At 60.8% G+C, this 26,106-nt stretch overlaps 1 protein-coding gene across 4 annotated transcripts in view; it reads right to left on the bottom strand.

Annotated features, from left to right (window-relative positions):
• Positions 1-2,484: 2,484 nt before the first annotated feature.
• SHISAL1 (shisa like 1) overlaps positions 2,485-26,106 on the bottom strand; it is a 93,158-nt gene continuing 69,536 nt past the window's right edge. For all 4 annotated transcript variants that reach the window (XM_045835068.1, XM_045835067.1, XM_045835071.1 and 1 more), the window contains exons 4-5: positions 22,006-22,323; positions 2,485-7,572 (exon numbers count right to left, since the gene is read on the bottom strand). In XM_045835068.1, the coding sequence (XP_045691024.1) occupies position 7,572; positions 22,006-22,323 (319 nt within the window). In that variant the 3' untranslated portion in view covers positions 2,485-7,571. The remainder of the gene's footprint in view (positions 7,573-22,005; positions 22,324-26,106) is intronic.

Below are 26,106 nucleotides of genomic sequence, written 5' to 3'. Positions count from 1 at the left end.
GTTGATTAGTGTGTCTCTTCTTATGCCAACAGCATATTGATCTGACCACAGTGTGTTCAGACTGAGTTTTCGTTTGGGGATTTTAGGAAGACAACATATAACAGTTTCTGGGGTGAGGTGCTAAGAGAACCTCCCTTCTCTCTCGACTTCCGTTTGGTGGCGTTGACCACGGGGAAGCTCCGCGTGGAATGCTGAGGAGACAGAAAGCGAGAGCAGTTGGATTCTTGAGTCACTTTACGGAGGGGACTTCTCTAGGGCATTCCTTGGTGATGCCCACCTTTCTCTAGCTGCTTTTAAGATGTTCTCTTTGTCTTTTGCATCTTGAAGGGGTGCTACTTGCTTGAAGTGGCCCCACTTCAGTGCCGAAAGATTACATCCTGTGTAAATCCATTGACAGACATTCTTGAAATGACACAGTTATAGGATGGAGGACAGATCGGTGACTGTTGTTTGGTTCGGGGGCAGGGCTGGAGGGAAGTGGGTGTGGCCATAAAAGGCAACATGAGGGGGCCCTGTGGTGATGCAAATGTTAAGAAGCAAAGATTCTCGAATCTGTGGCTTCATGTCTTTAATCGTTTGTAAAAATGTCTCAGCCTTTTAGCTGTCCAAGTAGCCTCTTCTTCCTTCCCCCTCACCCCTCCTTGGAGCCACAGCTTCCTGCCAGTCGCACGTCTCCCACGATCGGGTGCGTTCGGTCCTTCTGGCTCCATGGTCGTCACCTGGGCATTGTCTTCCGACACATCTTCAGGTTCATTCATTCTTTCTTCAGTGGTGTCCAATCCGTTTTCCCAAATCGAACCTTCTCCTTCCTGGATAACTGTGTATTCCCACGCAGTTGTGAGAAGCAGTGCAGAGGGATCCCCACACCCAGTTTTCCCCGATGGTGACATCTTGCACGAACTGTAGGACAATGTCACATCGGCGGTGTTGCCATTGGCACGCAGATAGATAACATTTCCATCGTCACCAGGACTCCTCCTCTGCCCCTACTTATAGCTGCGCCCACTGGCCTCCTGCCCCTGGCCACCTCAGTCCCTGACAGTCACCAATCTGTCCCCCATTTCTATAACAGTGCCATTTCAAGGACATTCTGCCTGTGGAATCATGCCGTGTGTGACCGTTTGGGACTGGCTCTGTTCACGCAGCAGGATTCTCTGGGGCTTCACGCAGACGGTTGCACAGGCCACTGAGCAGCGCCTTCTGTTTGGTTGCTGAGTGGCATCCCTCGAGGGCATGCACTGTCTGTTCAGCCATTCATGGCTGAAGGGTATTCGCATGCTTTCCAGTTTGGGGGTACAGGTTTTTGTATGAATATAAGCTTTACGGGGGCACGAGAAGACCCCCCTGGTGTCAAAGGCATCTCCGTTTGCCCCCAAGAACGTGTGCACAGCAGCAAAGCTGTGGCAGCAATCTGCCCCGACTGCGCCCTTTCTCTGGTCCTTTTTCTGTCTCCCAGCCCCGAGACCCACTGGGCTGAGGAGGGGGAGGGGGGTGTGCTGAGAGCCACGCCTCACCCACTAAGCCATCACCTGCGGCTCAAGCCCATGGGGGAGGGAGGGAGAGCTCAGACTAGCATTTGACATTGAAGCTGAGCCGATCTGGGCCTGGCCCCTTTGCTTTTGGAGAGCCACGGCTCTGGCAGACTGTTAATGAGGTAGGGACCTGGGTGGGGAGGGGGCCCAGTGTGGCCCCTGGGGGTGGCCAATGCTGGAGGCACAAAAGCCCCCTTTGTCCAATAAACGTGTCTGTTCCCCCTCCAGAGCTGGAGGGCTGGTCCCTCTCTGCAGATGCTCCCGCTGGCATCGGCACGCCGTCACCTTCAGAGCCAGGTACTGACCTGCACCCGCCCAGGAACAGCCATTGTCCCACAGCGCCAGCTCAGGGCACAAGGGTGACATGGGGTGACAATGTAGCAGGGGCCACCGGCAACCGCGCCTTCCCCACCTCGCCTGCCAGCGCCCCTTCACGGCTCTGTCTCCTCGCCGACTTGGCTCTGGCCCCTTGGGGGGTGGTGGACTTGAGGGGTGAACGCTGGACCCCCTGAGGTCTTCAGGGTGGTCTCGTGGGACCAGCTGCCCTGATGCCACCTGAGACAGCTCCTTGCCCACCCTCCCTTGGACAGGGAGTGATGAGGAGCAGGAGCGCAGGTTCCCGTGAGGGCATTTTGAAACGAGGAAGTAAATTTCAATCCAGGGCACCGTGGACAGGACACTCCTTTATTAAAACCTAAGGGCATCTTTATAAAAACTACTGTATATAAAGACAAAAGCAGTGCAACAGCGGTCAGTGTAAAACACATCATTAGTAATACATTATATTATTAATTATTATTATTGATAGTAGGAACATTATTGGTTTTTGGTTTTCCCGGTTATCCACTCTCAGAGAGGCCCCACGCCGGTCCACGTGACGTCAGGGTTTACAGGGGAGAGAAGATGTTTCTGTCCCCCCCCGCCCCCCGTAGCCGTGCGCCCTGGTCCCGCCCACCCGCCGGGGAACCCTGCCTGGTGCTGGCGACTGAGCCCCGCCCTCGGCGTGCGCGTCACCCAGCCCCTGACGGTGTGGTTGGCGGACCGTGACACATCCCGCTAGCTTTGACACAGAGAACGGGGGAAGAGACGGGACGCCACCGTCGGTGAGACACTGGGGGTAAGGTTTCTAGAGAGGTTCTCTTCGGCCACCAGTCTGGTTCCCGCGGTGGCCAAGCCACCTGTCACTCTCCATCAGGTGCACGAGTGAGCCTCCCCAGGGTTGGTCTTCCTCGGACGGGGTCCTGTCATTTTGGGGGGTGGTTGAGGGCCACTCAACAGGGTCCCTCATCCCACAAGCCCCGGAGCCTCCATTCACAGTGACGTCATGGGAACGGTGCCCTGGGATCCTGCGACCATTTATGTGACGGCGCTGTGAACGGTGCCCCCTGGCTGTGGGCCCCGCAGCAGCCCCGCATTTCGGTCCGTCAAGGGCCAATGGGCCAGGGCTTTGGCGTGAAGGTGGGAGTTTTGGATACAGTGGGACTAATGGTTGCAGCTGTTCGCTCACCAAGCATCTGTCTAGCACCAGCTGTCTGGGAGGGTCTTGGACTAGAAACTCGGGGTGGGGGGATCACACCACCTCCAAGGTCACTTTCGCGGTCGGGAGAGGCACGTGCTCCCTGTCTGCTTCGGGAATCTGAGCGTTGCTAACTGTTAGGCACGACTAGCCCCTGCAGGACGACCCCAGCCTCTCCCTCGGACACAGCGCGTTTCCCGACGTCTCCGGCGCCGGCAGGGGCTGCTCCCTGATGGGCGCTGGGCTCGGAGCGGGGCGAGCACTGGCCGGGTAGAGGGGTGAATGCGCATGCGCACAAATGGGTTTTGTAGGACCTTCCGTCTCGCCTGACTGCGTCCGTTCACTCAACTACCGTGTGGCGCTGCGTCCGCATCCGCGCCTGCGTGGCAAGGGGGCCGGGAGGCGTGTTCCGGGGCTGCAGATGGCAGGGACCACAGTGTCAGGCGCTCGTTGGGTGGTTGGCCGCCCCTCTGACCTTTCAGGCGGCCTATGGAGGCCAGGTGGGCCATAAGACCGAGAATCCCCAAGAGTCGCCTCCACTACTAGTCCAAGCCGATCTGCATGGCAGATGAGGGGCCCCACTGAGCTGCCCCTCAGTGAGGGCCTGGCTGCCTCTCAGCGTGGACAGGAAAGGACCCCGTGACCCCGCCAGGAGCTCTCCCGTGAGGCCTCCGCCCCTTCACCCAAGAGGCCACGGAGGGCGTGCAGCTCTCTGCGGGTGGGGCACCGATCAGCCAAGTTGGAAACAGTTAAAATAAACCGATGATCGCGTTTTAAAAGCCCGTGACCCTGGGAAGCTTGTCTTATGGCACGGGCTCTTGTAGACACAGTGAACTGGGAGTCCACTGGGCCAGGAAACGGGGCCAGGGTGGGGACAGCGGGCTGGAGAGGCGGTGAGGGTCGGGATCCCTTCCTGGCGCAGACAGGGGCCTGGGGGCTCTGCTGGGGGCGTGGGGGATGGCGCCGGGCACAGACACCCTCCACGGCCTCGTCATCATCGGAATGACCTAAGTGGATCTTTGGACTTGACGGTGAGCTGGGAAGCCTGTCTGGGCAGAAGTCTGTCACCTCCATTGCTGGCCACGTGTGGCCTGATACCCCTGCCCCCTCAGTCCTCCTTTCCGGTCCTGGGGCGCACGTTCGCCCGAAGCGTTTTTCAGATGATGAGGGGAGATGCCGCCCGCCCCAGCTGGCTGCCTACCTGCTGTGTTTGCAGAGCCACAGGGACAGCGAGAGAGACGGGCTCTCCCTGCAGGATCACGTGGGTGCACGTGTGCGTGCGTGTGTGCGTGCACCGGTGCCGTGTGCACGTGCGTGCGTGTGTGTTTTCAATTAAGGCCTGTTTCACATGGGTCCTGGCCGGCGTCCGATGTTCGCCTGAGCAGGCTGCTCCTCGAGACTCGGGGCGATCCCAGAGGTCAAGGCGAGGGCGAGAGGCCCGAGGGGGCTGCCAGCCGGTGGGTCCCGACGGAGATCCCCAAACGCGCCAGTTCCACTCGGACGGGAAGGAAAGCACAGAACTGCTCACTAACAACACACAGTTCCCCGGGGGGCAGCGTCCTTACACACTCAGGGGCGAGTCACACACACCAGCATCCAACACCGGTTCCTCGGAGTCGCGTCCTCCTCGTCTGTCCTTTTAGTATCATCATTGCCGTCATTCTGACACGTGACACGGTGATAGCCGGGAGCTCACAGTAAAAAGTAAACGGAGGCAGCTTGAAGACTGAGGTGTGGGAGTCACTAAAAGTCACTAACTCTAGAAGTCTCTACTGGAACGTGTCACTACCCTGCATCTTATTCTCGGGGACACTATTCAGTTGGCATGTCTGCTGACCACAGTAGGGTGGGGACAGGTTTGGTGGGGACGGTCCAGGGTCCCGAGGGGTTTGGGGGCCCGCGTGCACTGTTCTTGGCCCTCACCTCCTCCCCCACCCCCAGCCCACAGGCAGGGGAGGCACTGAAACTCGGACAGGAAGTGATTTGCCCCAGGCCACCCAGTGGGAAGGGGCGGGGCTGTGGCCCCGCCCACCTGCACCACCAGCTGCCCTGAATCTGGTTTGCATCCTGCAAGTTGTAGATCTCAGGGCCGCACAGCAGGTGAATCCTGGCTCCAGCTGGTCCGTGTGACAGTGACCTCCTGCTCCAGGCTTCAGGGGCAGGGAGGCAAGGCCACCAGCTCCTTTCTGGCAGAGAAAGGGTCCCAGAATCACAGGAAGCTACACCTGCAGCCTCCTAAATGCCTGGTCTGACTCCTTCCTCTTACTGACTAGGAACCCGAGGCCAGAGAGGGTATGGGACTTGCCCAAGGTCACACTCCTCTTAATGCAGAGCTGCTGTCAGAATCTGGGTCTTGTACCTCCCTGTCCCCTAAGCCATGGGGTTAGGTTCTTGTGACTTCCCAGGCCGCACACGTGGGCGGCAGGTGTAGGCTGATCCAGCTGGGCCGAATGGCAACGGCTCCTCCACGTGGACAAGGCCTGGCACCTGGCCTGGACGACTCGGGTCCGAGGTAAGGGAAGCCATGCCCACCCCCCGTCGAGACCCAAGCAAAGGTTCTCCCACGTTGCCTTGCCCAGGCTGTCCCCCTAGGCCACCGTCTGGAGGAGTCTGGTGTCCCACAGCCCACCCGTGGGGCCTTGGGCAAGCCACTCCACCCACCTGAGCCTCAGTTTCCTAGTCCGTCAAATGGGGAGAGTCCCCTCTTTATGGGGCTGTTGGGAGGATGAGGAGCCAGGCTGCATGGAAAACACTTCACACCCCGGGACGCTCCTTCTGCTTTATCGGGGGAGGGGCCTGACTCACAGTGAACCACGGTGTCCGGGCTCTGTGCCCCTCACCCCTCCCACACTCTCTGGGTCCCCGCCGCCCTGGGCGTCCTCAGATCCCCCAAACCCGCTGAGCCTGCTGCCGCCCCAGGGCCCGTGCACGAGCTATCTCCTCCCTCTGGAATGTTCTTTCAGCTGGCTCTTGCTCATCCCTCCGAGCAGGGCCCGCCGCCTGCTGAGAAAGGCCCTCCCAGATGACCCAAGTGCAGCCCAGCCCGCACTCACCGGCTGTGCCCGGCTTCTCAGCAGAGCGCTCCCCGCTCTCCCCACCTTCCTCACCCACCACCTATTTCCCTCCGGCCCCTGCCCCGGCTGGAGAACCGGCCCCTGAGCAGTAGCGGGGCCTGCCTGCCCGCTGCTGCGTCTGCGGTCGGAGTGGGGGGGGGGAGCGGGCGGCTAAGTGTGGATACTCGAGCTGAGGGGACGCACATTGACAGAGCAGGGCCTGCCGCGCCCAGAGCTGGGGGCGACTTCGGTGTCACTGACACCAGTGGAGTGAGTGCGCCCACACCGGCAGGCAGATGCCCTTCCTTGTGTGCCCGGGGAGGGGGTGGGCAGGGGCCGTGGCGAGCTCCATGGGCGAATGCTATGGGCATCCAGGTCTGTGTGAAAGTCCCACCTCAAAATGAAAGGGTTTCTAGAACCTTCCCCTCTGGGTTTCCGCACACAGACGGTGGCTCCCCTGGGGCGGGGACGAGGACTGCCTGGCTCCTCTCTGTCCCCGCCACCGTCCAGCATGGGGCCTGGCACGCGGCAGGCGCTCCAGCAGAATGTGCTATGCGAACTGGGGTCCAGGGCAGTGACCGTGGAGAACCTGGGGTGATGGCCCGTCCCCTGGGAAGTGACCCGGAGGTGCTCTGGGACTGGGCTGGGTGCCCCCCTCACCGTGTGAGCTGGACACCTCCCCCTCCCAGAGCCGTTTCTGATGGGGGTTGATCACACCCCGTCACGGGCGGTGAGAACGGGTACGCACGAAGACACCCGACCTCGTGCCCGCCCCACGGACGGTCAGAGACACGCCCCTCACCACCACCCCAGCGCGCCCCAGGACTCAGCAGGGCTGGGCCCGGTGCTGGCTGGCTCCACCTGGCTCGCAGCTGCAGCGCCAGCAGAGCGCCGGCACCCAGGACGCCGGCGAGGACCCCCAGCGCACGGTGACACGTGCCCGTCAGAGAACGTGGAGGGACCCCATAAAAACCAACCAACCAAACAAGCAAAAAGAACACCCCAATCACGCATGTGCACACACACACACACACACACTCACATTCAAAATTCTGACACGCACAGGCCCACGAGCCACTACTGGAGGGAACGGAGGTGAGGGAACCCCGGAGATGACGCACAGCCCCGGATCCTTCCGCCTTGAAGGGGCCAGAGCGGCCTTGTGTTGGTCGTCGTGAGTCCACGATGGCGTCACCTCTCAGAAGCCACCAGCCCAAAATGGGACTATTGCTTGCGGACGGGTGGCTCAGAACCCCCTCCCCCGCCCCTCCGGGCTCCCGCCCCTGAGTTTGCTCCTAATCGTAGAAGTCCGCCGAAGGGGGTTTGGGGCACAGGTGGTGTTTCCTCCTCTGCCACCATGGCAACCGCCTCGGCTCTCCCTGGCATCTCTGTTGAAGTTGATCTTCTCGGAGGCTGCGCCAGGCGCTTCGGGTCTCACCTCCCCCATCCTGAGGCACGGCAAAAGGGTTTTCTGGGGAAGCAGAAGGAAACAAAATATCACACGGTGCCTCTTCCCTGGGGACACGCTGGGGACAGTTCTCCCAGGCCTCAGTGCCAGGAGAAGCTAGTGTTTCTCTAAGCCCGTGACTTGCCTTTGTCTTCTGGACACTGAGAATGGTTTGACTTTAAGACTGGAAGCAAGGCAAGCAAGCCTGTTGACACTAGGCTGTTCCATCTGGCGCCAGCATGCCTGCCCCACGCAATAAGACAAGAAAAAAAGCATAGAGTTTCTGGAGGGGAAGAGAAGATTCCCAGATAACAATTATTTGCAGATAATACACATAGAAAATTCAAGAAAATCAACAGGGTAGTTATCAGAACAGAGAGAGCAGATACAAAGATGTAATTTTCAATCTCAGACATCAGATCAGCTCACAAAACCAACAGTGTTCATCTCCCTCAACATGTCTGGGCTTTGGACAGCTCCAGTTAACACCTGTTGCTCTGACATGATTTTTTAAAAAATATTTTTAATTTATTTTTAGAGAAAGGGGAAGGGAGGGAAAAAGGGAGATAAACATTGATGTGTGAGAGATACATAGATCAGTTACCTCTTGCACGTCCCCTACTGGGGACCTGGCCCACAACCCAGGCATGTGCCCTGACTGGGAATCGAACTGGTGACCTTTCAGTTCACAGGCCAGCACTCAATCCACTGAGCCACACCAGCCAGGGCTCTGAGATGATTTTGAATATTGTTCCCCTTTCACACCCAAAAGTTTTCCAGTTTTGATGATAAACTGTATGGCCACCCTTGCTATAACAAAGTAAAAATTATTAAGAGCAGGTCCTGGTACAGTTCACCATTATCATGCCACCCACTATGACTCTTGGGACCGGACCACTGGCTGTGACCCTGTCACGCAGAGCCATGGGGAGGAAACTGGGGGCTCCTGGCTCAGGGACGGGGCGTGGGCAGCTTCGATGGGCAGAGTCGGGTTGCTTCAGCCCTTCCTCCCCTCTGAGTCACTTCCAAACAAGGCCAGTGAGGAGCAGAAACACAAACTCCCGCTGGACAGGCACCGTGAATTCCCTGTCCTGTACCCAACAGTAGGGCGGCCATCCAGTCACGGCCACTCCCCTTCCCAGACTCCTTTGCAGATAGGGGTGATCACATGAGCCATGGCATTGCCATGGAAGTCTACTGGGGAGGGGACACGAATCTAGTGACAGCAGGAGAATGAAGCCCCTCACTAATGCAGGGAGCGACCTGGCTCTGGGGGCGGCCCCCACCAAGCACCTCCCCACCAGGGCCACTGGGTCTCTGCTACTTGCACCTTATTAACGCTCTTAACGGAACACCCATCCTCAACCAAGCTGCAGCGCATGCGGTCAGGGGCGCGGCGGGAGGTCGGGGAGGGCCTGTGACTGAGCCTGCGCGGCCCCTCTTTCCGGAGTGAGTGGCACCTCCAGGGTCCGAGCCAGGGCCTGACTCCGCGTCACCGGGAGCGCGTAGGGAATCAGGGCGGGAGACTCCGCGGAGCTTTCTCTGCTGCCCCGAAGAACAAAGCCAGGTGCCGGCCCCCCACCCCCCGCCACCCGCGCTGTCTCTCTCCGCAGCACATCACGCGGCACACCTCACGTCTCCCGCACTGGTCAGGTTCGCTGTGCACCTCCCCCGCCCGCTACAAGAAGTCCGAGGTGTTTGTGCGGCGTGTTTGTTTTTGTAGCGCCAGGGTCTGGAACAGTAACTGACATACGGTGGGGGCCTCATAAAGGTTTGTTGCATGAACGAACACATGAACCAAGAACTGAAAGCCCAGATGAACCATTTTGAAGTACAAAGTCAACAAAAATGTTTTGAACGTCGTTTTGAATTCTAGTTCCCGCGAGCCCTTCTGATATAAATCGCTAGAGGGCGCACTTGGAGTCGATGGGGTCACTGGGGCGAGACCCCTGGCCGCGGGGCTCTGTCTGACCCGAAGGCTGAGTCCGAAGCAAGTCCGGGGACCGTGACCATCGCAGGAAGGAGCGAGAGAGGGAACAGAGGGCTGGTACAAATGAAAATAAATGGGGAGGGAGACGCAGAGACATTGTGTGTTATTCCTCTATAGTTGGAGGTCTAAAGAATCGCCTAGAGGTGTAAGTAACATTAGTTGCAAAGGTAAGTAGAAAAAATAATATGATGTCATCCACTGAAATCATGTGGGGAAAGAGACAGAAAGTAGAAATACCATATTTTCCCATGTATAATGCCCCTACCCACACGTTTTTAGCCTAAACTTTTGTGGGGAAAAAAAATCTTTCGTTTTAATTTTTTAAAATTCAATTATTTATTTATATTTAGAAACAAAACTGAATATCGTCTTCTAGGGAATTCTTTTGCACACAGATATCATTATTGCTTTCTAGAGTTACACTTTTAATGCATAAGCATAAATAAAAGAGTTAAAAACATTAATTAGTTAAACGAAATTAGTACCACCCTTGTATAACGCGCACCCTTATTTTCCCCTCAAAAATTTGGGCAAAAAAAAGTGCGCATTATACATGGCAAAATACGGTATGTTAATTTGGACATTGCTCATAATAGGGAGAAAATAAACAGTCGAAAGAAAGGCATGATTAAGGGTATCACATCCTTATAGTATAATTACAAAGCTAACCACGGCATCAAAAACACAGCTTCCCAAATTGTCAGAAAGACACAGACACAAAAAATAAAAGAAAGAAAACAGAGACATATGGTGAAAACTGACAACCCCCACGAAAGCTATAAAAGCAGAAAGCACATCGCCAATGATAACGACAGAACCGAGACCAACTGTATCTGCCCGAGCCGCCAGCGTCGGTGAGCCCAGCGCACCGCTTTAAAAAAAAAAAAAAAAAAAGACCCTCAGGCCGCATCGCACACAAAGCCCGCTGCAGGCGGAGTGATTCGGAGGGGTGCGGTGTAAAAGGACCAACAAGTGCCAGAGGAGTTCTGGTGACGGCTGCACAAAAAAGGAAATGGGCTTAATGCCACCGAACAGTGCACTTGCGACGGTTAAAACGGTACATGTTATGCTGTGTGTTTTATCGGCTTTTAAAAATAGGAAGGACTGAAACAGAGCCAACGCGGGCAAACCGAGAGAAACCAGGGCCCTTGAGCGGGCTGTTGGAGAAGGCCGGACTTGGGGCCACCAGCACGGAATGCGGAGAAGAGGGTGCCGAGTGGGCATCAGTGATGGGCCACAGTCGCCGCGGCTACAGGAGCGGGCGTCCAGGCGCCGCGCACACGGCTTCGACCCGCGGCGAGCAGGAACGGGTGGCGCGGGAGGGGGGAAAAGACGGACTGTTCCCGCGTGAGTGCATTTTAAGTCACCGCTCTCTGCCCATCACAGGTGAAAGTGGCCAAAACACCAGCAAGGGTGTATGGGGCCAGATAACCACGTTAGTGACACTGTGTGTGTGTGCGTGTGAGTGTGAGAAGCAGAATCTCCCTTCTGTTCAAACACCCTTGAAAACATACACACACACACCATGGACCATGGGGCCACAAAGAAAGCAAATTCCAAAGGGCAGCATTAAGATAAAATTCTTGGACCACAACGCACTAGAATATGAAAATATTACTAACGAAACCACAAAGCAGAACCAACTCTCCCAAAATCACCTGCAGGCTCCGGAATGGTAGGGCTTTTTGCGGGTGCGGGCCCAGCGCTCCACCCCCGGGGTCGGCGCCCACGCCGCCGACGCCGATGCAGGGCAGGCGCAGGGCGGGGCGCAGCAGGGTGAGGGGCGGCCGTCCGCAGGAGTAGAGCGCAGGGGCCTGCTTGCCACTCAATGGCGTCCAAGCGAATCAGAAAACCTCGAGGCAACGGGTGGGTTTCCAGGAAAACAGAAATCACCCAAGAGATCCAAGAAGAGAGAATCTGGGCAGACCGACTGCCAAGAAGAGGAAGAGAAACTGGCAAATTGAAAATTCAAAGCCAGAAATACGCGCAACGCACGTGGACGCCATCCTGCGGAACTTCTCCAGGAAGCTCCCACGCCTCACCCCGGCCCAGATCTGGAAGGTGGCGTGCACCACGCGTCTTCGGGGTTTTGGGGAGAAGCCTCTGCTGTGCCCAGCATTTCCACCCAACGATTATCCCGCAAAGGGGCTCACGAGGGTGCACACCTGCGAGCCTCCTTTCTGCAGCACCGTGGGGAAAGGTGGAGGAACAGGGTCAGTAACCTGTCCATCTGCCGGGCACCGGCTCCAGAGCAGTGGTCCCCCCTTCCAGGGAGAGCGCGCTGGCGCCAGGGAGGGCCGGCCCGCCGGCGGGGAGCCCCGGCTGCCCACTGTCCGCTGCCTCAGGAAGCCATCCTCGGACACCCGCACTTTCTGATGGCCGTGCTGGAGGGCTGTCCTCAGGAGGGCCTCTGCCCTGAACTTCACACTTGAATCCCAGCAGCTTCCTGGAGACGCCCTGGCGTGCCTGACAGGCATTTCTTTCCTCATGTGTCCAAAACTCCTTCTACCTCCCAGGGTTCTCCCCTGTCGGCTCCACCACAGGCAGCTCCAGCCCCCCAGCAGCTCAGGCAGAAGGACTCGGAGCTGCCCCTGACTCTTCTCTCCCATCCCGGGGTCGGCCAGGCCACCTTCCTCTCCCCCTGGGTTTCTGCCCTCGTAACCGATTCCCTGCCCCACCTCCCTGCAACGTATTCTCAACGCAGAAGCCAGAGCGCTCTGTGCGTTTATGAAAAACGTATATATGGAGGTTAAATCTCTTCTGCTTGAAGCCCTCCAATGGCCTCTCGTCACCAAGGCCCTGGTGACTCTCACGCTGGCCCCCCGTCCCTTCCTGATGCGGTCCCCCCGGCCCCAATCCCAGAGTCCCCATCCTCCCAGGCACTTTCCTCAGGGCCAGGCAGGCCCAGGCCACCAGTGCAGCTGTCACCAGAGCCGGAGGCTTCCTCTGCCAGGCCAGGGCTGGGGACACAGCCCCAACCAGGCGTGAGCTCTGTCCTCGGTGACTCTGAGTTGGTGGGGACCCAAACCAGAGCGGCAGGTCTGCACCTGTGCCAGCAGTGAGCGGCTAGGGGCCTGGGGGCGTGGCCTTGAGTGGGGGCCTGGGGGGAGTGGTCAGGGAAAACCCTCTGGGCTGGTGCCGAGCTGGGCCTGGGCAGATTAGTCAGGAGGATGGGAAGGGGCCCCAGGAGGAGGGTGCTGTCCCAGCCAGGGCCGTTCAGAGGGTCCCAGTGGGCGGCACAGGGTGCTCCAGGCCGCGGTGAGTCTGGAGCGGCGGCCACGGCCGAGCACCTCAGCTGTCAGGCGAGGGCGTTGGGACAGCCCCGCCACCCTCCCAACTCTAACAAAGGCGGAGTGAGGGCTGGTGCGCACTGGGGTTCCTTTCCTACAGAGGTGGCTCACTTAGCTCTCCAGCACCCCTGGGATGTGAGTGAGGCCTTGGCTCCCCCAGGTACAGCCGAGGGAGCTGAGGCTCAGGGAGGAACTGGTCACTTGCCCAGGGTCACGCAGTACGCAGTTAGTGGTGGGGTGGGGACTCTAGCCGGGGCTGCTAACCACAGAGGCCAGAGGTCCCTGATGCAGGGCAGGGGCCTGGGGTGGGGTGGGGGTGGGGGCTGGGGGCAGGGAGGCCAGCTGGGCAGAGGCCGTGTGGCCCTGATGACAGAGGAGCAGAGCCGGGACCTGGCAGTGGCCCCTCCCCCGGGCTGGCTGCACCTGCACCCTCATCGGGAAGTTAAGACAGCACCTTGCAATTTGCATAACAATGAGCACTTCCAGACGCTGAGAGCCCGTGACAAGGGACAAAAGCAGAGGAATCACAAGGCACACCCAGTCTCAATGCCAGGAGAACGCAGACAAGGAGGCCGGGCAAGGCTCAGAGCCTGAGGCTGTTAGTTTAGCCCTGACCGGCTGGGCCAGGCGTGGGGCTGGGGCCAGTTTTCTGTCACATTCCCTCAATGACACTGAGAGGTGGCAACGCGGTCCCCACACCTGACAAAGGAGCAGTCAGTGCAGGGGGAGTGGTGAAACTCCACGGAGGTGGGATCGCAATCCCACAGACAGAGCTCTCAGCCACCGAAGGCGTGGTCCCGGGAGGCTGCATGGAGGAGGTGGGCTTGGGTAATGACGGTGGAAGTGAAGTGCACACAGTGGGTCCGTGCCACGTGAGACTACAGTGAGCTGCTCCTACGAGGCCTCCTGAACCCGCTAAGATGAGAAGGGCAGACCACACCCCATGCCCGGGGGTGGGGGCAGGGGCCACAGGGACTCCTGGGTGCCTGGGGGAGCCCCAGATGTCTGGCTGCTGGGGGAACTGGCGGGCAGCACACACCGAAGCCAACCATCGCCTGTCCTGTGACCCCACGTACAGGTCTGGGCGCCCCGCCCAGATCCCCAGAAGCGGCGAATGGAGCCCTGCATGGTGAAAGAGACTCTGCCGGTGCCAACAGATGGAGGACCTGGGGGTGGGGCGACGGTCTGGCTTCCCCCTGCAGGCCTAGTGCGATCCCAAGGGGCCTTAAAAGAGGGGGGACGGAGGTTCAGAGTCAGAGAAGGGTGCGTGTCCCCTCCTTAGGCTCCCAGGGCTGGGACAGAGCAGCGAACGCGCCCCCACAGAGGCCCCGCCCCTGTGGATCGGACCAGCAGGTGGGAAGGCGGACAGTCCCCGAAGGACAGAGACAGTCCATGGGCGGCGGGCAGTGTGGCAGCCGGAGCAGTGACACCGGGGGTCAGGAGGGGCTGGGGGCATGGGCGGGTTGACCAGGTACCTCTGCAGATGCAGGGCTGAGGCAGCTCTGGCTTTGGCCTTGGCGGGGGGTGGGGAGCAGGATGGGACGAGGGCTCCGTGGGGCGCTGTCCCTGGCTCTGGGGACTTCATTCTTCACGCCCCGCATGACGCCCGCCTTCCCCTCCCTGCCCCTTCCTGACGTCCGGCCATCTCTGGGGAGCTCAGGGCCTTTAAACATCTACATCCTAAAGGTTAATTTTTAATGCCGCTTTGGTAAATATTTGATGTCCTTGCCTTTCCGGGAGATCTGAGCCCTACATGCAGCGGCTCCAGAGCTTGAGGCGCTGTGCTCTCATCCCCGCCTCCGTCCGGGACCCCTCCTCCGCCCGCACAGACGCACTCTCCCCCCCGCCTCCCGCCATGAATTTTTCAAAGCACTTCCCACGTCCATCCTTGCCCCTGACTGCGTCCCCATCAGCCGGAAAGAAGTGCAGAGAGAGACCTTTGGAGTTGAAAGACCCTGTAGAAGCGTCTCATCCCTTCCTTTGTCCCACACGGGGGGCAAGTGAGGCTGGGAGGGGCTCGGCTGCCCACGGTGACACGGCATGCCAGTGGTGGGCGGGGGCAATCGAACCAGTAGGTGCAACCGCAGCCCCGGGCTCGGCTCCAGGGCTGGGGTGTCCGGGAGGACTCAGCTGGTCCCGGCCCTCGCCCCACGTAGTGGGCGCAGACACCACGGCAGGCCGAGCTGGAGCGGGCAGCAGGGAGAGAAGGCCTCCAGAGGCGGCGGGGTGGGGGGGGGGGGGGGGAGGCCTGGGGAAGCAGAGGGACAGGGCAAGGATGACTAGGAGCCCGTGGGGGGCTGGGGTGGGGAACCCAGGGAGGTGCTCCCACCGACGTGTAGCTCAGAGAGGTGAAGCCACTTGCCCGAAGACACACAGCTGGGCAGCCCGGATCCCAGGCCCCCGGCCCCGGTGACCCAGAGCCCTTGTTGCCACACCCAGGCTACAGCGTCCAGCGATAGGCCTGACGGAGCCACTCCCAGACCCCCAGGCCGAAGCCGCCCAGCAGACAGTGTCCCCAGCTCCTGCGGGGCCCCTTGGGAGCAACAGGAGGGGCGTTCTGGGGGGCGTTCCTGAGGTCACCCGGCGAGCGCCGGGTCCCAGCACCCCGACGGAGCCGCAGGTCCCCGTTGGGAGGCAGCCGCTGCACCAACGAGCGTCTCTGCTTAGAAACAAACATTTTAGCAGTTTCTCTCTAATGGGGGGATCACAAGGAAAGGCTCCGTGGCCCCCCCTGCCCCACACGGGTGGAGGTGAGTCCTTCCTCCTTGCCCTGCTGGGTGGATTGGGGAGCTGGGCTTTAAGAGTCCCTGAACTCAGCGGTTTGGGGGCCATAACAGCCACCGCCCGACCACGGTCTCCCTTCCTGGTGGCCCCACTTCCTGGAGTTTTCCTTGCAGCCAGAGCACGACCGCGTGTCCGAATGACCCAGAGGGGTGCTCCTGGCCGGCGGGTAGTCCGGAGCCCCCAGAACCACCCGGTCCTCGGCGGAGCCTCTCTCTGCTAACTGCCCGGGCGAGCCGGCCCCTTTGTCTTTGCTAACCGGGACTGCGGTCGCCAGGTTGGGAGTCTTTCTCAGCTCCAAACTAGTGCACGGGGCAGGTGGCAGCAGGGGTCTCCTCCGGGGCGGGATGGCAGGCGCCCCTCCGAGGACGAGGTGTACCTGGCAGTGTGCCCCTGGGAATGGGGGTGCTATGGGGCTGAGCACCCCCTCTGAGCCCAGCTCCCAAAGGATATATCTCCACGCCCTGATGCCCCCAGCTCACAGGCATGGGGGGAGCGAATGGCAGCCCTCGGTCACCGGTCCTGCGGATCGGGCTGGCCAGACCCCAGGCCCTCGCTCACCCACCCCGCCGAGCCCAGATACAGCGGGCCCTCGGCTGGAAGAGGGGCTGTGGACAGCCGGGCTCAGTCTAGTTTATTCTAGAAGCGCATCCTCAGAGCGACGTGTCCACCATTTCCTCCGACGTGTGTTCATCCTGTGGCTGGAGGCATCGATTTTCCCTTCTCTTTTATCCTCAGCACTTAGCGCCGGGCACAGGCAGCCCTCCCTGAGTGCTTGTTGAAGAAACGAGTGGGTTTGCAGAGCCCAGGCCGCCCCCTCGTGATGGACTGCGTCCGAGAAAGAAAAGCAAGATGGAGCTGGAGTGTTTGCAAAGGGGCCGACGACCCGAGACGTTCCCTCCGGGGACCCAGCGCGGATACGGGACAGCCCAGAGGGGCCACTCTTCCTGCTGCCCGTCTCCCCTGCTCTCTCTGCTCGGAAGGGCCAGGAGCTGCAAAGGGCGGGAGAATCTCCTCCCTTCCAGACCACCTGGCCTCTCGTCCCAGCTCCCCGGGTCCCCGGAAGCCCTGGGCTCCCGCGTGCACAAGTGCACGCGAGCACACGCCCGTCCCCACGGTAAGGAGCACAGAGCACTGGGCCGGCGCGTCCTTCGAGGTGCTGAATGGGTGAGCTCCGGAGTCACTGTGGACGGCCGGGCGCCGGCAAACCCCTCGTGGCCAGTTCTCCAGCGGGAAACAGAGCCCTGCCCTGTCGTGCTTGCCGCCCATTCCCGTGGTGCAAACCCCGCCCACACGAGGTCAGGGACCTCGGGGCTGGGAGGAGACAGGGCGCGGCCACCCGGTTACAGCTCGTCGGTCACTGTGTGATGCGGACTCAGTAGCTGTAGGGCCTCGGGGACATGGACAGCAGCCAGTGCCGCCGCACAATTAGGAAGCGGAGAGGTTCCAGGGTCTATTACTTTTGTGTTTTATGTAATTTACTTAATTGCACGTTTGCATCCTTTCGCGTTCGTCCGCGGCCGTGTGGAACAACGGGCTCCCACAATTCCTGAAAATCGAACAGCGGCCCTCGCGGGCCAGGGCGCGGTGGCCCCCGCGGCCCTTGGCTGCGTTTCCGGATTTATTCTCGCGTGCGTTGGGGAAGGTCTGGCTCCTCCACCCCAGATACGACTGCTTAAAGCAAGTCGGAGTTTTCTGAAAGAGCGACTTGATTTAAAGTCAATTAAAAATGTATTAAGTAAATAGTTCCCGGGGAGAGAGCTATGCAGGCGAGAGGGGCACCCAGGAACCTGGGGTTTGGGAAAGACTTCAGTTACCACCTGTCTTGAGGGCAGAGCGAAATCAACGCATAAACGCTCAACCCACAGGGGAAAGATATGATTAATTAACAAAGGAAAGGGAAGCCGCTGGACAATCAGAGAAACAGCAAACCGTGTCAGAGCGAGGGTGGGAGCGCCAGGTGCCGGAGCCGGGGCTGCGAAGTGACGAAGTGCGGTCCCCCAGCGCCGCTGCTTTGGGAGGGACGGAGCTGGCGCCGACAGGAAGAACCAGAAAGCTGTCGAGGCCCTGGACTCAATAGCTTCCCGCTGGGAATCTATCCCGAGGCAATAATCCAAAAAAGGAAAAACCATTAACACCTACAGGTGTTTGCTGCCGCCCCTGCAACATTATTCATCACCGTAAAAAAAAAAACAACCCCAAAAACTGTCAGCCTTATAAACGCCTCCCTGGCAGGACGGCTAACCTCCTGCTGGCCGGCACATGGGATCTGGACGACGGGGCAGCTGCTAACATGGTGTTTACAAAAATTAAGTTAAATGGCAGGATAGTGGCTAGTTTCATGCAAGTGAAAAAAATCAGACCGCAAACCCACGTTAGGGCATCGTCGGGAAAGAGTAACAGCTGCGCCTAGAAAGTAGCCAACGGGAGAGGCCTGCGGGGGTGGGGGTGGGGGTGGGCGTGGGCGGCTTTCTTCTCTCTGCTGCTCCTGACCTAATAACCTAATGACCCCCGTAACTGCAGTCAGCACGCACGCACGGACGCACCTGTCCCTGGCCGCCCCGCCCTGAGCCTTGCTGGGGAAACTGAGGCTCAGAGCAGTTTGGCGCTTTGCCCGAGGTTCCTGGCTTGCAAGCGCAGGGAGCTCCGCACTCCATCTGAACCCAGCTCTGACCCCGAGACCGTGTGGGTCCCTCTCTCCGCTGGGTTTGCAGGGGTGTAGCCGTGAGGCTTCCCAAGTGAAACTCAACTTGCAATGGCCTGCGAGTTGCCTCCTCTGAGGTCCTCCCCCGAGGGGGCGGGGCTTCCAGAGGAAGGAGGCAGGTGGCCAGCTGCCACGTGGATGGACGGGTCACCGTGCCACCCAGCTCCTCCTTGGGGTTCCAGAAAGGTTCCGAGGGCTGGGACAGACCTCACAGACGGTGCAAGAGAAAGGATGACGACCCCGAACCACACCAAGCCAACCTTGCAGGCAGCCCCCACCGCTGGTGGCCACGGAGGAGACAGTGCCTGGGGGGAACCTACTGCGAGTTTCAGGTCGATACTGGGCCCTCGCCAGAGGGGAGCCCCAGACCTCCCGGGCTTCAGGGACTCCTCGGGGCCCCACGCCCACAGTGGGTAAGCCCAGCCCTGCACAGGGACGCCCTGTCATCAGGTGAACACAGGGCGAAGGCTTTGTGAGCACCGTCCTGGGGTTCAGCTCCCCCAGCAGCAGCGGCGCAGGCAGAGGCTGCTCCCTGTTCCGGGGAGGGGGCTCTGGGCAGCCGCACCTGGGCGTGGCTTCCAGCAGCCCTCCACGGCGTGGGGCTCTGGGCTGCTTGCTAACCCTCCACGTGCCTCAGCTTCCTCCTCCACGCACGGGGCTCAGGGTGACCAAGCTGCTGTGTTCCTGGGGACCTCAACTGGCTCCCTTTGTCGCAGCTGCTCAGCTCAGCAGCTCCTCCACCAGTGAGAGGTACCACCGTTAGCCAGAACAGTGCGCTCGCTCGCAGACCTGATACCTGCTGGGCGCCCACCCGGAGCCGGGCACCGGGCACCGGGCAGGAGGAGACGCGTTGACTCCATTCTTTCTTACTGGGCACCTGCGACCGGGTGCTGAGCTCACAGCAGACCGACCCCCACGCTCTTGGGGCTGCTCACTGGGGAGAAGACAGCAGACCACACCCCAAACACGGTGGCCGGCAGCGAGCACCCCGAGGAAATGGAGAGAAGATGAGGGGGTGGAAAGCGATGGCGGGCTGGGGGCCGGTGCTGTTCCATGAGCCCCGGTCGGTCGGGGAAGGACTCTCGAGCAGGTGACCCCCGGGCAGGCGCCCAGCGGGGCCGAGGGAGGGAGCCGGAGCCGCGCTCTGCCTGGATCGCCCATTGTCCCCTTCCAGGAAACGCCTGCTCATCCCCTGAAACCCTTTTTGGGTGTCGATTGCTTCCTGGCCAGATGGCACTCGGCCCGGAGGGCTGGGGGCCCCTCGGGACAGCTGACTGCAGTCTTCAACACCGCAGAAAGCCCGCCAGCCCCCGACTCACTGACGGGGAGCCAGGAGGGACATTTTCGGGGCAGTTCCTGCGCACAAGGGACTCCCACGTCTCCTCCCCGTGAGCAGACAGCACCTCGTGAGGCTGAGCCCATCACCCCTGTTTCCCAGGGAGGGGGGTCGGCCAAGTCACCCGCTGGAGCACCCCCCGCCCCCGTCGTCAAAAAACAAGGCAGCGAGATCGGAACCCGAGCCCATTAGCCTCTAAGAGCCCTTGCGCCCACCCACTCTGCGGTCTGCCTGTACGAAAACGAGAGTTTCGTAGTAGGCGGAGCTGTTCCAATGTCGGTGCTTGGCTTCTGGGGGGAGTGAGGGCTGGACCCCTGGTGGCCCCCGCCTGGGCAGGGACGGGAGGGGTTCTGAGGCCGACAGCTGGGGATGCTCTGGTCCAGGACTGGGCCACGCTCTGGGCGTGGGGGGGGGAGGGCCAGAGCAGGTGGGGAACCGAAAACCGCAGGTGGCCGGAGCCAGGGAAGTGGGTCACTGAGTGATGGACGGTCATCTCTCGGCGGGCAGTGAGCACAGCCGTGAAAGCAGTGGTTACACAAAGGTCTTGACGAGGCAGGAAGCGCGCCAGGACGTAACATCAAACGAAAGGCCCACGACCCAGTTTCATGAGCGGACGGCGGCGACCGTGGAGGGGAAATGCGCAGATGGGGGCGGGTGCTGCAGGGACAACTGGCGGCCCTCGGTGCCAGGGGACCAGGAGAGAGGCCACCACCAGGCTGAAGGGGCCGGGAGGCAAAAGCAGGAAGAGAGAGAGAGAGAGGGGGCCCTCGGGCACAGCGGTGGGCTGTGGGGGCTTCTGGGTGGGACGCAGCGGGGACAGGAGCCGTTGGGGGCGCTCGGTGAGCGTTCTGGCGGAGCCTCCCGGCCTTGCGCTCACGCCCTGGCACTTCCTGACGCGACTGTCGGGTGAGGACACGCCTGGGTGGCGAGCAGCCCAGAGTGTCTGCTGGGAAGGACGCACGTGTGAGAAGACCCACCTCGGGGGCCAGGCCGACGGGCGGTGCGCCGTCCCCAGCCGTCACCTCCACGTCACCAGGAGCCCCCCGCCCGGAGGACCTGCTCTGTAGACGTTTGTCAAACTCTGCTGAGCAAGGCCGGGTCTTTGTGTCCTGCGTGATCGATGGGGCAATTATTTGATCAATAAGCACAAGCTGATTTAAGCATGCCCTATTAATTATTTAAGTCATTCATTATTGAAAAGGTCACTGCCTGTTAGCTGTTTAAGTGGTCATTCCCTAGCGGGGTGGCATCTCCCGTGAGGATGCAGCAATGGCGAACTGAGCGCCTACTATGTGCCGGGCATTTCATCCTCAGGACAAGCCCAGGGCGAAAGGGGTGCATTCCTCCCAAGGACTGGAAGGTTAAGGGGGTGAAGTAACTCGCCTAGAGTTACGAGCAGGTAAACGGCAGGGGTGGGACTTGAACCTGGCTCAGGTTGCTTTCAAAGCTCATGGACTTGGCAGTGACCTCTGTGACATAGGTTTTTGGCACCTAAATCTTACAGCCTGGGCTCAGGGTTATGCCCTCCCGGGGTCACCTGCCCGTGGCTGCAGCTCAGCAGCCCCCCTGCACCCCCATAGAGTCAGAACCGCTCCGCCCAGCCCTTAACTGGAGCCCCTGCACCCAGCCCGGCTCCTGCAGGGGCCGACTCCCGCCAGCTGCGCAGAGGGTCCCGCTCCACGGTACACAGGCCCCGCCCCCTCCTTCCGCCTCTGCTGCCAGGGCTCCCCAGCTCAGGTTACTCCCGGCCGCCCATCAGACTGGGGCCAGGCAGACATGAGAGTCGCAGCAGAGCAGGTTGGCCTGGAACACGCCCCCCTCCCCAGCCCTACAAGGCCAGTCCCCCAAGACCACCCCCCTCACTGGCTTGCCCCCCTTCTCCTGAGGCTCACTGAGCAGGCTGCTCGCACTGCGTCGCCTCAGACGCCTTCCAGTGACTCAGCGCATGTGCACAGTGGAACCCCTGATAGGCTCGCATTCTAAATTCTTTCTGAAAAACCTTCTCCCCTGCCCCTCACAGACTGATTTGCTTCCTTTGACCAAACTATGAAAACTTGGAAAATCATCTGATTTCCCCTCTTGCCTAGGCAGCTGGGAAACTCACAACTCCATTTAACGCTCAGTGGCAATGACTCTCACACCAGGCTCTAGGTGCAATCAACTTGCAAGCTATGCCTCCAAGCTCCGTTTCCTCCCCTAATTTTGACTTCCCTGCCCAGGCACATGTTATGATGGGCAACTTCAAATCTTTCTTGGCAAATAATCAGGTAACCGACGAGTCAAGCACGGTGGCAACAATGATCTAGTATTTTCCAAGCTCGCGCGGGCAGCCTGGGACCCGATTGCAACCACTCACCAGGCAGACGAACTCTGGAAGGTCACCAGCGGTGGGCTGTGGGTGTCTCCCTGCAGTGTGTGCACAGCCTGGGGGGCTTGTGGCAGGGAGCCCGGGGGAGGCTGGGGCTGCGGGGCCGGCTGCGCTGGCCGGGGCCCCCGGGCAGGGTTCCCCCACCGCCGGGGGTCCTGCTTCATCCAGCGTCCGTGGATGCCCCACCGCGCCAGGTAAACCTTGCAAATGTCGTAGTTCATGGCGGAGTAATACAAAAGATCCAGGACCAGCAGCATCAGCACGAAGAAGCCATAGATCCACACTCCCAGCAGGGCGGTGTAGTTGCTGGGGAAACACAGAGCGAGAGAGAGAGGCTGAGAGGGACAGCGGTCCGTCAGCTGGGCGATCAGAGCACACGGCGCTTGTCCGGGTCCCGGGGGGGAGGGCCCCGAGGACTCCTGGCCCCCTCTCCTCACGCCCCCCCTCCCCTTCCTCTCCCCGACCTGCCCCGTGTGCCTCCTCCCAGACCCTGGAATCCACCGCCCTGGACCCTGTCCCGGCCTGAGCAGCTCCCCCCACTCCAGGTCCTTAGGCAGGGTCCTTGGAGGGGACAGAAGGGGCGGACACTGGTAAACCTTTGACCAGACCATGAAAACTCGAAAAGCCACCCAGTTTGCCCCTTTGGAAGGAATTCTCCGTCGGGCATTCAGGGCTCCCAGGCTGTGGCGGACTCTCCCTTCACCCTCATGCCTCCCCGCCACGTGGGTGCTCCTCACAGATCTGCCAGCTGTCCCTCGTGGGTGCCCCCTGCCCGCCCAGCCCCGGGGCCCTCCTTACGCTGCCCCTGCCCCCAGCTCTCACCAGACGGGGCCCCTCCTTGTCCTAGGTCCCCACCGCAGGTCCCTCCAGACCCTGAATGGGGCCGGGGAGCCGGGCCTGGAGCCAGGGAGTGGGCCTGGTTCTGGCTCCTCATTGGCCCGGCTTTGCTGTGTGGCCTGGGAGAATCCCTGCATCTCCCTGGGCCTGGGGGGCAAGGAGGTGGAGCCCTCCCGGTCTCGGTTCCCAGACCCTGCACCTGTCTTCTGGCTCGGTTCACCCCAGCCCGGCCTTGGCCTCAGCAAGGAGATGGGCTGCTCCCCTCCCACCACCTCCCGGGGCGGACCGGCCGGGGATGCTCACTGTGCGCACCTGTGCCCTCTGCCTGGGACGCCCTCCTCCCAGCCCCACCCCTGGCGGCCCCTCCAGGGAGAGGCCTCTGCAGGCCCGAGCCCTCGTACGGAGCAGAGCAGGCACTACGGGAGATCAGGGCTTCGTCTCTGCCCGAGCAACAAGTAACCAGACAGGTTCCATCACAGCCACCTGCCTGCAGTCCCACCACCAGCCACCACCTCCATGAGGCCCGCAGGAGTCTTGGGGGCTCGTTCAGGCTAAGGTGTGAGTGACTGCCAGCCTTGTTGCAAGGGAAGCCACACTCACTGGGGGACACCCGGATATGGAATTCCTCCCCTGGAACAGAGGCTGGCAGCCGGTGTGGCGTGCTGCGGCAGGCGTCCTGGGGTGGACGTCCACGAGGACAGAGGAGGGCGTCCCGGAAGCCCCCACAGCGGTGTGTAAGCACCGTGCCTCCCTCAGGGGTTCCCAGGGCAGCGGCCGACGGGCCTGAGGTGGGGGTACAGGGAGGGGGTGGCAGAGGCAGTTGTTTTCCGATACTGCCCTGCAGGGAGGGAGTCCAGGACGGGGCCGGCTGGGGGTGGCAGCTGGACCACAGCTGGGCCTGGAGCCTCCCGGACTGGGAAACGTGGAAGCAGCCTGGGCAGGCGTTGCTCTAAATGCTTCCGCCTCTTAGCCCCTCCCACACCTGCACCCGGAGGGAGGGTTATTGGGACCGCCCCTGCCCCCCATTTACAGATGGAGCAGGAGGATCAGAGGCGTCAAAAGGTGTGTCCGAGGCCTCACAGCCATTCAGTGGCAGAGCCGGGATTGAACCCTCAGCCTAGCTCCCGGCACACGTGTCTAACCTCAGCCACAACCTACCTGGGACAGGTGCCCCCCAGGTTCTGAGAGCAGACCAGCCGCCTCCAGCACTTTGTCTATGCCGCTCCTCTGCCTGGAACTCGGTCCTGACCTGCTGTGCCCCCCAGCTGGCCCTGCCTGCATGTCTCAAAACTGCTGTCACCTCCTCCAGGAAGCCACCCTGGGCTCCCAAAGCTGCTGGGTTTCCCAGAACACAGGGTGCTGCCTTCGCTGTTCTATGGGACTGTCGGCACCTTGTGCTCACCGCTGCCCGGGGCCAGGAGCAGGTCGCCTTATCTTAGTGGGCCCCGATGTCAGCACGGGGCCACCTCTGCCACTCCATAAGCCAACACACACGAGGGCTGATGGCGAGCTGGTGGCCACGGTGGCCTGCACACTAACTTCGTCACTAGGCTGCACCTTCCCTGCGCACGCTCAGTGAGAGTTAACAGTCCCGCAGCGATCACGACACGCCAGTGCCCGGGGTCACCCGGGGCTCCCCAGTTCACAGAAGAGGAGGTGACACCCAGAGGGACAAAGCCCCTCGCCAAAGGCTGCACAGCCGGAGAGTGGCGCCGTGCTGGGGTTGGGGCCCGGGTCCATCTGACTTCAGACTCTGCTGAATCTTGGAGAAATCCCAAGGTCAAGTCCAGGACAAACGTCCAGGGAGCCTGCCCGCATCTGTGTGGGTACCCACCTGTCCCGGCTCACGCACCACCGGGACCTGAGGACGGGCTCCAGCCCCCCACCCCCGCTGCCCACCATCTCATCGCGTCCCCGTCCTCACGGACAGGCCTCAGCGGTGGCACAGATCTCAGAGAAGGGGGCGGAGCCCCTGCAGGAGGGGCCCCCTTCCCCGACACCCCCTCCCCTGCGAGGGAGGCCAGCCTGGAGGTGGCAGCCAGCTGGGAAGCCGGGCCGCAGGTGCCGTCCACCACGGCTCTCTTGCCTTCCACCGCCAGCCCCGTTCGTGGCTGGCTGGCTGCGAGCATCTTGTTTTTCTTTTTTAAATTTAATTTTAAAAATATGATCTGGAAATTAATTCCGTGCAGATGCAGAGGTCTTTTATGGGTGTGTGTGTGTGTGTGTGTGTGTGTGCGCGCGTTTAAAGGGCAGAAGTTAAAATAGAGGCTGTTTTATGGGGCAAGATGTGAAGCCAGCCAAATTTCCAGCTCTGCATTCTATTTTGGGACATCTACTGATGTGCATTCTTGTGATGTCTCCGGAGCCATGAACGAGACCTTCCCTGACGGAGGAACCTCACCGGACACCTTGCGGGGGAGGAGCAAGCCGGTGAGCGGAGGAGCAGCTGTGGCCCGGGGGAGCCGGTCGGCACCCGGCGGGCCATCCCGGGGCGGACGGACGGACGGAGGAGGCGACCTCCTGGAGCCCCCGGGTCCCAGAGGAACAGCCTGGGCCTGCCTCACCCCAAACACCCCAGCACCCAGCCCGCTGTGGGGCAGCCTGCGGGCCAGGGCAATCGGCTAACTGGTGCCGAACTGTGGACCAGGTCAGGGCTGTCCGAATGCCAATGCCAGCTCTGCAACACGCGCTCGCTGTGGCCTCGGGAAGCCGTCTGCAACCTGGGTGACAGGGGTCCCTGGCTGTGGGTGTGGGTGTGGCGCTGAGGCTTAGTGAGATGCCGCGGGGCCCGGAGGGGGCGGCTCCTGCGACTAAGGCACCTGGCGTGCTCACTGCTCTCGGCCCAGAGAGGCAAGGCGGCTGGCCCAAGGTCACACAGCAGGACGAGGTTGTCCAGCGCCCAGAGAAACATGGGCTCGGGGCCGTGAAGTAGAGTCCACAGTACTCACTGTCCCCCCTGCAGGCCTGCCCCCGGGATCCAACCTGGGTCTCTCCCCCTCGCTGGAAACAGACCTGGCCCAGCGATGTGCTTTGCCCAAAACAAACAAACAAAAACAAATTTAAAAACACACACACAAAATTAAAAGCAGGTTGTCCCAGCTGCTCCTGAATGGGAGTCACCCTGTGGTTCTGCTGGCACTGTTGCCCTCTGCTGTGGGGACTGCCCCATCGGCCTGGGGCACAGACACCCGTGTCAGAGCCGCAGGGGACCCCAGGGAGACGGGGTGGGTGGGGGCCAAAAATAAGCCTCTG

Source organism: Phyllostomus hastatus, unplaced genomic scaffold (genome assembly GCF_019186645.2).
Source record: "Phyllostomus hastatus isolate PE091 unplaced genomic scaffold, TTU_PhHast_1.1 phas_contig_198, whole genome shotgun sequence".
NCBI lineage: Eukaryota > Metazoa > Chordata > Mammalia > Chiroptera > Phyllostomidae > Phyllostomus > Phyllostomus hastatus.
The sequence above is the reverse complement of the archived record's forward strand: the minus strand, read 5'-3'. Positions and strand labels throughout refer to the sequence as shown.